General features: G+C 37.0%; 1 protein-coding gene across 9 annotated transcripts in view; it reads left to right on the forward strand.

Moving 5' to 3' along the window:
- The window catches only part of WAC (WW domain containing adaptor with coiled-coil), an 80,389-nt gene that overhangs the window by 1,209 nt on the left and 63,267 nt on the right, over positions 1–15,913 (forward strand). For 5 of the 9 annotated variants that reach the window (XM_055430090.2, XM_055430083.2, XM_055430140.2 and 2 more), the window contains exon 3: positions 1,443–1,638. In XM_055430090.2, the coding sequence (XP_055286065.1) occupies positions 1,500–1,638 (139 nt within the window). In that variant the 5' untranslated portion in view covers positions 1,443–1,499. Of the gene's footprint in view, positions 1–1,423; positions 1,639–15,913 lie in introns of all 9 variants that reach the window. The other 4 variants (XM_088844047.1, XM_088844046.1, XM_088844049.1 and 1 more) reach the window with 1 other exon arrangement.

The raw sequence follows: 15,913 nt of genomic DNA on the forward strand, positions 1-15,913 counted from the left end.
CTGCAGGCCCTTCGGGGCCACAGACGCGAAACCCGCTTGGCGGGGCCGGAAACCCTGCGCCCGCCTCCCGGGGCGCTCGCCGGCGAGGGGTGGGGGCTTATTTTGACAGGTGACGGGAGGAAGTTCAAGTTCTTTTTGCGGGGGTGGGTGGGGGGAAGGGAATAAAAATTGATTCTCGTCCAGGAAGGACCTGACTCGGTTATTCGGGTGTGCGGGACTCGGTAGGGCGAAGTGTTCAGTAACTCTGGAATCACCTTCATTTGTTGTTTTGGGGGAACTAAAAGTTAACGCAGAGGTATCAGAATTAGACGGAAGGGCAGGGAAGAAGCCACTAATGTGTTTGCAACTCTTTAAATGTGTTGTGAACCATTACCCCTTCCCAGTTTGTTTTCGGTGCACTTAATTGCCTTAACTAGTGAAAAATGGCGCTTTTGTTTCTGTAGAAATTGAGATCTTTGAGTACTTGGGTAATTCATTCTCATGAAAGGAGTTCTAGGTACATAGTTCTCTTTTTGTGGCAGCTTCGTGTAACATTGTAAAATTTTTTTTGAAAGAGTTGGCCTCTGTTTTCCGAGGGAGGGAAATTCATTAATTTGTAACTCTGGGGTGACCCTAGAAGTAAATACTTCTCGCATCTGACCACTTAAACGATAAGAGAACGGGTTTCCAAGCTAACAGTTGTGTTTCTGGGTAGCATGAGTTAAAGTTCCAGTTAAAAAAATCTAGGTTCTTTGACGGGTAAAACATTGTGTATTACATTTGGATAGGTCAACTGTTGAATCACAGTCTAAAACATAGCTAATTATGCATTTAAAAAGACAGCTATATCATGGTTGTCTTAAATATGTTAAATGTTTTTTGAGGAAGTTCCATTAGGACAGGTCAGAAATAAGAGCCAACATTTCTATACCTTAAAATTGTTTCCCATGCCTGCAAGAGTAGTTAAGCTCGATCTGAAATGCCTTACTTATTTGAATCCAAGAATTGGAGAAATTCTGATGAGAATTCTCTGAATTCTGATGCTTTTTTTGGGTCAGATTGAAGAAACGTGTTTATGGTTATTTGTATTTGTGTCTAGCATAGTTGCAGAGCAAAAACATTACAGTAGTACTCAGTGAATACTTAAGATTAAACTTTTTAACTCCAGAAAAGCTTGAGTTAATCTGCCAAAGTGTTTTGATTTTTTTGTGTTTATAAGATGATTAATGGAAGGTTTTTTTTTTTAAAAAAAAATTTTGTTATGTGTGAGGAGCCTTACAATAATTCGTGTTTAGGTCTTACGTGAATAACTTAAAAGGCAGAATTTTAAAAGGAAATTTTAATTTTACAGATACAAATTCATAAAACTGAGTGTAGTTAATATAGCACATTTTATGATAGAACTAACTTACGAAATTAAAAGTTTGATTTCTTTTTTATTTTGGGGGGGTGATGTTTTACAGGCACTTAAGTATTCATCGAAGAGTCACCCCAGTAGTGGTGATCACAGACATGAAAAAATGCGAGACGCCGCAGATCCTTCACCACCAAACAAAATGTTGCGGAGATCTGATAGTCCTGAAAACAAATACAGTGACAGCACAGGTCACAGTAAGGCCAAAAATGTGCATATTCACAGAGTTAGAGAGAGGGATGGTGGTGAGTAGCTTTTTATTGAAATTTAACATTTATTAATAATAATTCTATATAAGACAAAAAGTTTTAGTCATATTTCCAGCTTGCAAGTGTTACTAAATGGTTATGTCATCAGAATATTTTGATTCCTAAACAAATTATGTAGACATAAGATGCTGGACCCCAGTGGGTGATAATTAGAGGATGCATTTATAAATGTAGCCTACCAGTGCTTTATTAATGGTGAGTGACATGCAGGACATTTCTCCAAGAAAGGCACTTTCACCTTTTCAATTTTTCCAAGATTGCAGTTTGGCTTGGTTAATTTTCAGATCTTTGTTTCCACTTGAATTTATTTTTTGAGGAGTTCAATTGTGTGTTCTTGTGGTAAAGTATGAATTTAAAAATTTAGAAGTTTAGACAGTTCATGGGTTAACAAAGTCATTTGTGATACAGGAAGTTTTTGTTAGTTTTTTTTTTTTTTAAGAAAAATACTATTTTTCATATTTTCCAGGGTCTTATTAATGTAACTTCTATATCTACTCAGATACTCACCTTTTTAAAAGTTCACTTTAGTGGTTTTACTCTTCAGCTATTACTTTGCCTCAAGTTCTTTGTGGTAGGAGGCTGAAGATAAATGTTTTCAGATTTAATGTATCCAAAATTTACCAAAATAATCAGATTTCCTGTCTACATATGGCATTCATTGAGGGACAAACCAGTTTCGCTGTCAATTTAACATTTTTATTATTCATGCTATAAGATCTTAAGTTGCATAATAGATAATGTGTTTGAAATAAATACACCATTTTGATTGTGCTTTTATAAGCTTATAAGGAAACTCAGAGTCCCTCATGGCTTTCTGTCTGATTTTCAACTGTCTTCAAATCCTGCTTCTTCTGGTTCTCTTTTTGCCTCCTTGGATAGAAATCAGCTATATTCAGTGTAATGAGATATTGGAAAACATTGGCCTCCTCTGTATATAATTGCTGGGTTGAGGAAGTTAATAGTGGTCAGAAGATTGCATGGAAAAAAAAAAGATTGCATGGAGATGGAATATTTGGATGGTTATTGAATGGGAGGGGAGTATAGTTCTCTGTTAAATAAAGCATAGCTGTATGCTACTTATGCATATAAACTTATATTTGTAAATAATGGCACGTGGATTTGGTTAATAAGTGTTAGAATTTTGGGGGCAAAGTTAATATTTTTAACCTTGGGGGTAAGTTTTGTGTAGTGTTACGTTTAGCCTGAGATTCTATTACCAGTCACTCTCTTAGAGTGGATTTCATTTCAAATGTTAGATCTTAGAAGGCAGTACTGTTGGTATATTGTACTTTGTCTTTAAAATGTTGGTGATTGTGACTAAATAGGATATGGCACCTCATCTCTTTAAAGGTAATAAGTATCCCAGGTTCTCTTTCAGTGAGTATGATCTGGTTAATTTGTCATCTGCCCCCAAATCCAGAAAAGGGTCATTTTAGGTACTCGAGGAAACTTGACTTCTGTAAGTGCTTTCATGCATTTACAGTGAACTGTGTCTGATTAAGTTCTTTTACAGTTGAAATACTCGCAAGAACATTTTGTTGGCTTAATTATTGAGCAAACATTGGGTGTCCACTGTGTGTCAGCAGTTGTGTGGTGTGCCTGGAAGTAATGCTGAGATGTCCTGTCCTTGAAGCTGTTGCTAAAAACTCTGACTCTGGAGAACTACTTGTTTTAGCTGCTTGCTTTTTCTGTATTCTTTTTTTTTTTCCCTTCCTTCATTTTGATTTTCATTTTCCTTCCTCTTGTTGGCTTTTAGTTTCCTTTTTATTTGCATCTGCTTGCTGATGTTTCTTTAGTTCCATTTGTAAGAAACTTTCTGATCTAGTCATTTGCTAAGTTAAGCCCCTTTTCCGATTTGCTTTTTAGCTATTTGCTTGTCTTCCTCTGGAGCCTTTTAACTAATACTAACTTCATCCCTGGTCTATATTATTTCTCATATACTTGGCTGCCATATTACTTTACACCACGGAGGAATAATAACAAATACTATAAAATGAGATCTGTATTCTTGAGTGCAGAGAGCATCTTTGATGTTAATTCTGTGTTTTAAAGATGTGAAGTGGTGATTCTTCCCTCAATCAATTCTTGGATATTTAAGTCATTATACTTTGACTCCAGTTGATTTTTCCTTAACAATGAGAGTTTGAAACTAACATTTTAAAGTGAATATGTGTAATTTCATTATAGGTGTTTGTATTCCCTGATATTTTTATCTTTATTAACTAAATTGTATATGTAGATAAATTTTCATGTAAAGGTCAAAACCATTATTCAAAGTCAAGTGCAAGTTGGCTGGATTCTCTGTGCACTTAGCATGTGTGAGTAACAATATAAGAACAGGTTACTATATTACTGAACTAATATAAAATTGATTTTTATTTTAGGATTTTTAAAAATCTAATGATTTTAATAAATGTCTAACTCAAGCGTCTATATACTCGCTGCCCTACCCCACACTGCCCCGTTGGGCTTTACTGGCATCTGTCCACATCAGTTTTTTTCAGTTCTTCATGTCACCTTAGATTTCCTTAAAGTGCCAATTTAGAGTAATATATAAAAAGACTTTAAGACATACTAATACAGTAAGAAATCAGAAAGTAGGATTGTCACTCCCTGCAGAAGATTGAAGTCTGCAGTTTAAAAAGGATTTATTCCAACTAAGTTTGTATAGTTCAAGGAATAAAGATTTTTAGGATTTATGAAAGGGAGTTTAGATTATTTATTGTAACTAAGGGAAATTTTGTGACATAACATTACCTAAAATGTTCATTACTTGGTGGAAAATTATTTTTACATATATTGTGATCAGCCTGCAAAATATAATCTTTTGCTTAAAATTAAACCAAAAGCAAGAATCTAACAACGTACAGTCATTTGATTTCTTTATAGCTTAGGTTGAATTTGTACTTAATGGAATTTTTAAGCTCTTTCCATTTCATTAAAGTATGTTTTTCTTGACTAGTTCAAATGATAATTTTACCAAGTAACTTTCAGGATGATGCTAGTACCAGTGAGTTTAGGAATTGAAGGGTAGCTTTATGGGAATTATGTAAAGCTGTTCCACAAAAGTTCGGCCTCTTGGGGGTTGTCCCATTTTTCTTATCTTCCCTCTAAGAATTAACTGTTAGAAACATCTTTTAGGGGGAGATAGCTTAGCTCACTCAGTTGGTTAATTGAAAAAAATTATTCTTTATTGGTTCCCTGAATTGTGGGAATTAAGTGATTTTCTATAGCTTTTTAAGTTAGTATTCAAATATTTTTGAGTACAAAGGAAAAATTGCCTTAGTGCTTACATTTCTAAATTTTTTTTTAAAGTTTTTCACTGCATAATGAAAGTACCCTTTTTCTTTTGGTCATTTACCCATATTTGGATAAATTGGGAAATTTAATCCAGTTTCAAAACTGTAACATTTGAAGGAATTGTTATTCAGTAGGAAGTATTTGGGGATACTTGTTTTTATAGTTTTTAAAATATAATTTAGTAATATTTTAGTATTCTCACATTAAATAGACTGATAACTGTGTAGTATGAGTTTTGTGGTTCTTTGAATAACTTTATGCTGAGATAGAATGAAATATGCTTTGCATTTGTAATGTTAGAAAGTACTGTAAAACTGAACAGTCTCATTTGATCCTTGCATTGACCTTGGAAAGTAGGTAGAACAGATAGTATCCCTGTTTTATAGTTATGGATGAGGGAATATTTACTTGTGTGAAAGGAACCAGTAGTAAGATTTGTCTAAAAACGGGCTTCCCAGATGGCATTGGTGGTAAAGACCCTACCTGCCTATGCAGGAGACATGAGAGACATGGGTTCAAACCCTGGGTTAGGAAGATCCCCTGGAGGAGGGCATGGCAACCCATTTTTGGTATTCTTAAAGAGGTGGTTATTATGATGTAATGGATTTCAATTCACAGTCAAATATTTTAGTATGGTTTACTTTAAGATTTTTTAAGAAAGAAAGTGAAGTTGCTCTGTTGTGTCCACCTCTTTGCCACCTCATGGCCTGTAGCCTGCCAGGCTCCTCTGTCCTTGGGATTTTCCAGGCAAGAAGACTGGAGCAGATTGTCTAAGGCAGTATTAATTGAACTGATTCTGTTGTGCAAGATGTATTTAAAGTTCTTGGTGAACATACTTAGGATCTGGGGTTCATAATTCATGGAAAATACGTATTTTAGATGGTCTTTTGTCAAGCCTCTTTTCGTCTTATTCTTTGTGCAGAATGGTTTGGGTTAAGTTGTGAATCATTTTGTTACGGTGCTGAAAAGAGTGGAGCTTAGCAGTGAGCTGGGGTATCTTCACCTGGACTCTGCTTCTGGGACCTTATACTAAGTACTGGAGTTGTTTGTCAGTCATTTCAAAACCAGTTTTTTAGGGCTTGAAAATATATCCTACAAAGAGTCTCCTTTTATGATTTATTTGATGCATCATAATTTTGAAAGCCCTTATATATCCGGTCTCACAGCCCTTTGAATTAGGCTGATGAGGATTATTCCTGTTTTATGATGAACATATAATCCAATTATGTAGTCTACTATTAGCTATTGAAAGTAGAAAGAAAGTGTTTTTGCTATATGTAAAACCTTATCTCTACCTTACAGTTGTAGTCCAACTATAACCACTTTGTTACATCTCAAAAAACCCATCAAAAGTTGAAAATACCATAAGTTGGGAATGCATTTAATACACCTAACCTACCTTAAATGTTCTGAGAACACTTACATGAGCCTGCAGTTGGGACAAAATTACCTAACACGGAGCCTGCTTTATAATAAAGTGTTGAATATCTCATGTAACTTTCTACTGTACTGAGAGTGAAAAGCAGAATTGGCTGTAAGTGTAGGAGTTGTTAACCCTTCTAATTAGGTGACTGACTGGGAAGTCCGTCTCCCTGCTGCTGCCACCCCTTCCTCAGGGTATATCACTAGCCAGGGAAGAGAGCAGAATTCACAATTAGAAGTGTGCTTTCCACTCTGCATGCCTGTTGCTTCCACACAGAAGCAACAACAGATCTGTAAGGCCAACAGATCCTAAGTTGAACTGTGGTATATACTTAAAATTGCTATTCTCTCCTTCTCTTACCTGGACTCTTCAAGAACCTTTTGAATGGTGTCCCGCATCCTTTTTGCTTCATACTGTTATTCACAACGCATAGCCAGAGTGGTCCAGATAAAATGCCAGTCAGCTTACATCACTCATGCTCAAGACCGTCCCTTGACCGTTACTTACCAACGCCTGTAGTAGGCTCTGTAAAATCTGGTGTCTGGGTGTTTGTGCTGCTCTGTCCGCATTGGCCCTCAGGAAGTTTGTTCTGGTCTTAAGAGTTCCACTCCTTGTTTCTGGGATGCTCATGTTTCTGTATGTCCACCTGATGCGATCCCATTCCAGTAGGGTGTCAGCTTCAGCACCCCCTCTCCCAGAGGCCTGCTTACCCTTCTGATGACTCAAAACAGCTCCCTATCATCCTCTGTCCTGTCTGCTGCTTTGTTCCTTCCTTGTACTTAAAGTGACCTGATGTTATTTATTTCATTCTGTTAACAACACATGTTACTGAAAGTTACCATGCTGTGCAAAATTGCACCCTGGGATTTATAGGGAAAATGTGATAGGGGCACAGTATTCAAAAACATTGTCAATGACATGTTAAAAGAGGAACTTTATAGATATCTTGATATAACTTTGTTAAATGGTTAAGGGGTAAACTAACAATATAGTTAATATTTTAGTTTGCTAATGACCTGAAATTAGCTTATGGAAAGGTTGCAGTTTGTGAGTTATTGTGAAATGATGGAAGGAAGGTTATCTGAAGTAACTTTCTGAAAATTGTAACCAACTGTGGGTGGATATGACTCCTAACTGGAAGAACTGGGGTAACTGGCAGATATTTGAGGTGTGTGTCTATCCTGTGAATGCGTATTGTAGCTTGGTCAGCTGGGTGCAGCTGGTGTTTCTCAGCAGATGAAATTGTTTGTAGGTAAGTGGGAAATTTGTGTTATGCTCAGATAGTTTCCTGATAAATCAGTAGGAGTCAAACAAACTTGATTTTCCAAAAAAAAAAAAAAAAGTGTTATAGCAGAACTGACAGTTGCTTGTTCTCTACAACAGACTCCACCAGAATAGGGAGTGAGTTTCTTAATGATTTTTATCCCCTAATATCCCAGTTGCCTAGAACAGTGCTCCACACTAATGGAGCATTTTAGGAAATGGGTTGATGAAAGAATACTGGGTTTGTCATTACGATTTAAGGAAATGAAATTGCGGTTTTCTGGAACAGTCTCAAACTTGTATGTGTATATGAAACATCTGGGGATCTTGCTGAAATGCATGATTTAGTTTGTCAATCTAGGGTGGGGCCCAAGGCTCTGCCTTTTTAACGAGATCCCAGATGTTGCCCGTGTTGCAGGCTGCACATGAGTAACAGGGTGCTAGAGCACACTGCCCAGTGGAGATAAAATGTGAGCCACAAAGGCAAGTACCTGTGGAGGTTTCTGGTAGCCATGTTGAAGTAAAAGTGAAGTGAGTTTTAGTATATTTTATATAATGTAATGTATATAAAATATTCATTTCAGCACGTACTTGATATTTTAAAAACTAAAGATTTTTTTACAATCCTATTTTTTTGCAGTCTTTGAAATCTGTTGTTTTGCACTTATAGCATATTTCAGTTGGGACCAGCTACATTTCCTGTGCCTACTTGCCACATGTGGTTAGTGACTACTGAATTGGACAGCAGAGTTCTGGAGAATATGATCACTCTGTTGACAGATTTAGCTTCACACATATTCCTGTTTTTCTAAAAATTTTTATCCGCTTGATTTCTGAAATAGGATGTTTATGCCAGGCAAGGTTGGAGTTAATGGGCCCTTGGACTGTATAGTGCTGCTTGTACTAAAATTTTTCTTTGTTAGTACAAATTTATTATAGTAAAACCAGGAAATGCAGAGGAGGGAAAATGACATTGCCTCAAATCCTATCAGTTTTCATAGGACTCCTTCTTGTGCTATAAAATACCAGAAGAATTCTATACGTAGCCTTTGTAGAGTTTCTATTAAAAATGGTTACATTTTATGGTTTTATTTGGCTTGTCTCTAGTATATTTTCTCAATGGATTCAATACTTGGTATTGGCAGTATCAGTCTGAGGGGCCTGATGAGGTGAACTTTTAGTTAGTGCTCAGAGAGTGTGCATATTTACCTTTCATCCTTAACCAGTGGGTGAAGCCATTATTCAGTTAAGAGTTGTTTGAGGTTAAGAGTTGTTTGAGGCCAGGTGCTGATACTTGTAGTGGGGTGGTGACTTTAGGCCTATTAATGTGTGTTTTTGTGTCCATTCCCTGAGCATTGTTGTGGGGTTGAATGAAAATTATGGTATCTAAAACACTTGTAAAGCGTTTGAGTGTTCAGACATAGTCAGTTATGAGGTTTCTTCTTATTCCTGTGACTAATTAGGAGTTGGTGTCAGTCAGATCAGCATCCCCAGGCCTCAAGCTACTCTTTCATTACTTCTTCCTTAGGAAGGAGCATCCTAGATACTTCACTTGCCAGTTGAGGAACCTGGTCAGTGAGAGCTGCATGAAGGGGCCTGCAAGGTCTCTGCTGACTTGCTCCCTGCTTGTACCCAGGACTCTGCAGTTGAGAGATTTTTAGGATTGATGGAAGGGGAAACCTAAACACACATTTATTGTGATTACCCCAAATTGGGCTGTCTGTTCAAGTCACCTGGGAAGCTTTTAAAGCTGCAATTTCCTGAGTCCATCTGAATTACCGTGAATCAGAGCAGTGGAGGAGGATGGAGCATAGAAAACTGAAGTTTTAAAAACAACTGGTTTAATTTCAATATTTACCAACTGCAGATGTAGGGAGAGTACACACAAGAGGAGGATCCTCGGAGAAAATAAGATACTAAGGAATGTGAATTTTATCGTTAGGACTCTATAAGTAGGGTGGTTGTTTGCCAAATCATACCCTGCTTTCTTGAGTTTCAAAGAATTTTCTTCTCTCACCTTCTGTCTGAGTCACAGATAATAGTATCATTTGTATGCAGTTACACATTAAATTGTGAAGTTAGCATCCTGTGGCATCTAATGTGGTAGATAACGCCCTAGAGTAGAACTGGTGTGGCCACTAGAGTTTCTTACCAGTATTGGCAGCTCGACAGACCAGTAGGATCCATTTGGGTAGTATCAGAAGACACTGCTATTTCTTCAGATGAAATGTCTTTGGCACGTCATGTCTCCCCCCTACTGCTCACATTCCCATGCCATCAGGCTTTCCTGAGACAGTTCAGCGCTAAACTTGATTTGGTTTTTGTCTATTTGGAAAGTAAAGCCTTCACCCAAGTTGGTATACTCAAGTTGACTTCAGGTGTTAGCAAACAGTTTTCTTGAAATTGACCCTTAGGAGTAGGATTGACCCTTGAACAGTATTTTGGGTTGGGATGGCAACAGACCTCCCCGACTCGGCATTGCAATTCTGTGTGTAATTTTGTACTGTCCATCATCCTTACCCATGATTCCACATTTCAGATTAAACTAACTTCTGGTCGTGTAGTACTATCAATGCATTTACTGAAAAGACATCTATGTGTAAGTTGACCCATGCAGTTCAAACCTCTGTTGGTCAAGGATCAACTGTAATTGCGTTCTAAACAAAACTTAGGATGAGCATGGCTGATGTATTTAGATAATGCTAGTCTTTTGGTTTAATCTATGATTCCTTCTGAGTTACGTGACAGAATGCCCAAAAGAGCATGGCATTGTGTTGGCATCTTCTGAAGGGTTTTGACTAAACTGTATTGTATTCAGAACTGGTCCTTTCTGGTAGCCAAAAAGCAACTCTAGTAAAAGATATTATTTTGGAATATTTGGCTCAGATGAGATCATGGTGAATATTTCTGCATTTAATAATACACTTATGAAGAAAAAGTTTTCTGACTTTTCAAACTTTATAAAGTGGGCGCTGGTTGATTATACAAACTTTGTTGAAGCCCTGAGGGAAATGTGACACAGTAAGATGGGCAGTTAGAAGTGGTGTTTTTTGCTGTCCTACAGCCTTTTCTGTGATGATTTGTCCCTGCTGATTGTTAGCTCCTTATTCAGACTTTAGAGCCTTCTTATTTAATACTGTATGTGTAGAGATTTAAGTTTTGTTTATCATGAGACGTTTAAGTTATAAGGAATATTGTTAAAGGGTTAAGTCACAAGGCTATTCTTTCTAAAGCTGAAGACTAACCTTGACTTTGTATTTTTGTGTAATTATGGTAGTTCCTTTTTAATGTAACTTAAATGTCAGTGTTCCTTATTTTGCAAAAGTAGACCAAGTTACTTGGTCCCTCAAAATCTCCTCTTTGATTTGGGCCAGTTTTATTTCCTAGACAATCAGTTTGGTGAGTCCCTAATACGGACTTTAGAATTGGGGTGTTCTTGATTCTTGGGAAGAACAGGTTTTAAAATGTAGCACTCATTTTAGTATTTAAATGTTAAACTATTATTTTTAGTGCAGACATTGATACTTACTGTTTAATTTATATATAAGTTGATTTTCATTTTCATTACATAGTGTTTGGAAGACTTAAGTGGCCTCTTTAAAGCAGGAGAACTACTGGGGGCCCTTATTTGGTAGTTGTTCAGTTGGACTTTGTTAGCTCAGGAATCTCATGCTTGTTCACAGCTTTTCCCCATTATGTCCTTGTTCATGGGCACACTGTACAGTTAGCTTTTTTTAAAAAAATTATATTTGGCTCTGCTGGGTCTATCTTTGCTGCATGTGGGCTTTCTGTAGTTGTGGAAAGCAGGGACTACTCTCTAGTTGGAATTCTTGGGTTTCTCGTTGTGGTGACTTCTCTTACATTGGCTCAGGCTCTAGGGTACGTGGGCTTCAGTGGTTGCTGCATGTGAGTTCAGTAGCTGCAGCACACGGGCTTTGTTGCTTCACGGCATGTGGGGATCTTCCCAGACTAGCAATGGAACTGGTGTCCCCTGCATTGCAAGGCAGATACTTAACAACTGGACCACCAGGGAAGCCTTACAATCAGGCTTTGAGGTTGTCCTTTTGTGTACTGATTTGGGGCACATTTGCCAGCCTTTGGTTATATAAAGCCTTGTATTGTTAGCACTGCTTGTCGTACTGTAGATTTGAGGTGATTAGATTTTGGCTTAAGGTGGTAGAAGTAGAATTTAAGAGGGATTTCTGTTGATTGTATTTTGAAGGAAAAACATTCTGGTGTCAAATCTAGACAAATCTTGGACGTGTATTTGTCATTGGGTGACACATTACAGTCTTGTTTGTGAATTCTTATCAAATTTCTCTAGTAGGGAAACTTCTGAGTCCTACTTTGTAATGTAAAGTGGGTTGACCTGTAAATTTTCTGAACTTTGCTGCTTTATTCATATTGCATTGATTTTAATGCAGAGTTACAGAATGATTTCATTTTAATTCAAGCCTAAATGTGATTTTAGTTTTGATTTTCCTTTTTTTAAAAGCCAAAGTATGTTTAAAAGTATGCTTTGAAATTTCTGAATGAATTTTATAAATCTGTATTTTAAAAATTGTTTGACTTTTTGCTATTCTGATTTTACTGACCTTTTGAAATTAAGATTTTTTTTCCTGTTATCTCAGAATACTTTAATTCTAGCAGATGTTTTTGGTTGAAAATAATGTATTTTTCTCTTTAGATCTAGTTTAGAACTCTTTAAATCAAGTTCTAAAGAAATGGATGCAGTAGATTACCATTGCTATACTATGTAGATTCTATTATATAATACTACGTAGTAGAATCCCTCTGTATTTTTAATTTTTACTTGATCTGTTTTTGACAGGTGAGAAAGTTTTCCAGTACATGATAGTTGATTTTACTTATTTTTTAAAAGCATTTTTTGCTCTATGTGTTCTACTTTTCTGTACACATAAATATTCACTTATTTTTTGATGAGTGGTTTTTGTTGACTCACTGGAAAAGAGTCTGATGCTAGGAAGGATTGGGGGTGGGAGGAGACGGGGACGACAGAGACTGAGATGGCTGGATGGCATCACCGACTCGATGGACATGAGTTTGAGTGAACTCCGGGAGTTGGTGATGGACAGGGAGGCCTGGCATGCTGTGATTCATGGGGTTGCAAAGAGTCGGACACAACTGAGCGACTGAACTGAATCTGAGGCTTTGCATGCTCAAACATGTCTTCATTTTGTTTCTATACATAGAGAATGATCTTTTTGCTAGATTAAAATCATTTTTCCTTGAATCTTTAAACATTTTATTTCTTGAAGCTACTTCTAAATTGATAACTGATCATAGTTGCAAATGAGAAGTCCATATCACACCTGGTTCTTGTTTAATAGTGGCTTATCCTTTGGGATGCCTGTGTCTTTCCCCTGCTCTCCTGTCCAGCTTGAGAATCTTGGGATTTCACCTTCACCAGTCTCTCCCTGTGTGTGATCTTATTTGGGTACTTCTGCTAAGGGCTGTTTTAACCTGAGGATAGTCCTTAGAGTCTTTGCATCCTTTCTTCTCTTCCTGCCACCCTCCTCCACTCTTTAAAGTTATTTCTGATTCGTCTCCCTTTGGAATTGGTGTTAGATGTGTTTTGGTTTCATTCTTACCTCTTGGTTGGTAAAAAGTAGGTGTTGGGATAACTTTTTGAGTGAGAACAGAGTACATTATACTCTGGGGAGAAGACTCCCATGACAGGTTCTTCTAGTGCCATAGTTATACTGAAAGCTGTGTTCATTTTATTCACGTGTTAAAAACTTTATTTTTTGGATGATTTACTTTTAATTTTTAAATGCCTTCTTACAATTTGATTCAATAGAAACTCTTGAGATTTTATATAATAGTTTTTTTTTCATGTCAAATATATGTCCTCAGTTTTCTGTCTGGGTTTGCTGCCTTTCTTGTATGTTACTGATTTCCTTAGGCATTTGCTGTTTGAAGTTGTCTGTATTTGAAAAGGAGAGTTTAGGTTGGTTAGTCACTGTCCAAAAAAATGTGTAGTTGAAAGTGTTGAATATCTGAGCTGTCCAGTGTGGCAGCCACTAACCACATGTGCCTATTGAGTATTTGAAATGTGGCTAATGCAGCTAAGAAGCTTTAATGCTTTCAAATTTAGGTTTAGCCCATTGCTGTTATGGCGTTTTCTCTCTTCAGTATTGCTATTTCTCCTTTTGCAGTGATTCATGGGGTCGCAGAGAGTCGGACACGACTGAGCGACTGAACTGAACTGAACTGAATAATCTTTTGGCTGCCAAGTCCACTGAAAACCTTCCAGATGTTCTTAAGTCCTTTGAAGTGATTTCACCTTTCTTATTGGTAGCTTCTTGATGTTTAATTTTCTTGACTTTACTTTCATTGCAGCTGGTAGCAGCTCTTCCTGAGCTCCGAGTCTCATTTACCTGCACTGACATGTCTGTATTGTTTGCATTGTTCTGTTGTTGCTGCACCCTATCCTTGGATTTCCAGGCTCACAGGGCTTCTTGCTTATTAGGCATATTTCATGTGATGTTCCATGGATTCCTGAAGTCTATTCTTGAGTATTCCCTGACGTGGTTACTACTTGGGAAGTAATCCTTGATTCCTTTCCCTTTCCTTTCCTCATGTGTTCAGGAGGAATTCTAGACCGCATTACTCTTTTCCTGACTCATTTTTACAGGTCTGTCTGTTGTCTCTTTCCTTAAGTGTTGCTGAGTAAAAACTTGAAACTACAAATATACATATTTAAATTTATGAAATAATATTATAATAATATACATAAATATAATATGTGTTAACAACATGATTGTCCAAATCTGTGAGTTTTCCTCCCTAATTCTTCATATACTTACCTGGATAATCTTCCTGTGTAGTATACGTAGAAGACACCGAAATGAAAAGAAAATGCTTTTATGTTCATGCTGGAAAGCTGGCAACTCAGAGTGGATATTCTGCTTGTAATGGTAGCTAGAAACCTTGAATTAAAAATCTTCTGGGAAAAAAATATTCTGAGTCACCATGGCCGAGAGTCCAAACTTTCCTCAGCCACCCTCTCCCCTCTCTGGTACAGTCGTGTAGACCTACTTGTCCAGTCCTAGAACATCAAATACTGTTGTCCCCCTTGTCTGTGTTTTTTACAGCAAAACTGTCCTCTAGTCACTCAGCTTGGCATACCTCTTAATCCTTCAGGATCCCAGTTCTTTATGAGCCTTCCTTGAACCTATTTCTCTTATAGTTCCTGTCCAGTGAATTGTAATTGTTTACATACATGGTTTACCTACTCTTAAGCTCCTAGAAGGCAGAGACTATGTTTAATTTTTATTGTATCAGGGCCTGGCATATGAATGTAGGTGCTCAGTAATGTTACATGCCATTTGACACGTATAGTACATGTGAGAAACAGGTGAATGATGGTAAACTGCAGAGTTTGTTTTCAGGTGCATTTAAGAGTAAAATAATAAGAATTTACTATTCCAGAATTCTTAAAGTGATTGGATTGAAGTGCTTTTGTACTGTTTATGAAGGAAACAAATAATTCATTCACGTTTTCAGGAAACTATATAAACTAAAAAATTGTGTACAGTAATTGGTGTGTTAATTCCAACACATTATTACCTGTTCTTTAAGTTACCTTGATAGTTAGACTGGTATCAGTTGCCTTATTCTCTTTAATATATTATATTTAATTTGAGTAATGACATTTACATTTTTACAGACTTTACCAGTTTTTTTTTTTTTTACTGTCCCTCTTATAATCATTGTGTCTCAAATCCTTTTAAATTCATGCCCCATTATTTAAGAAGATCTCTTACAGTTTTACTTTCTGTGATATACTAGGGAGAATAATAATTCGGTTTTGTTTTTGAGGGACTTTAGGCTTCCCTGGTGGCTCAGAGGTTAAAGCATCTGCCTCCAATGCGGGAGACCCGGGTTCGATTCCTGAGTCGGGAAGATCCCCTGGAGAAGGAAATGGTAACCCACTCCAGTATTCTTGCCTGGCGAATCCCATGGATGGAGAAGCCTGGTAGGCTACAGTCCATGGGGTCGCAAAGAGTCGGACACGACTGAGCAACTGAACGGAATGGAACGGAACTGCTTTACTTCCCCCTTTTTTGGTTGTTGGTCTTTTCCAAATTTTACTGTATTTGAATATTCAATAATGTTTTTGAAGCTTACTGAAATTAAGAATTTTCCTAGAAATTCTCACATGTGGTGCTCTATATTTTTCACCCTTGAGAATTAGTGCTCTAATTATTTTTAATTAGTGATTCATTGTGTTGTGATTTT

This window comes from Moschus berezovskii, chromosome 15 (genome assembly GCF_049115385.1).
Source record: "Moschus berezovskii isolate FMDL1 chromosome 15, NW_MosBer_1.0, whole genome shotgun sequence".
NCBI lineage: Eukaryota > Metazoa > Chordata > Mammalia > Artiodactyla > Moschidae > Moschus > Moschus berezovskii.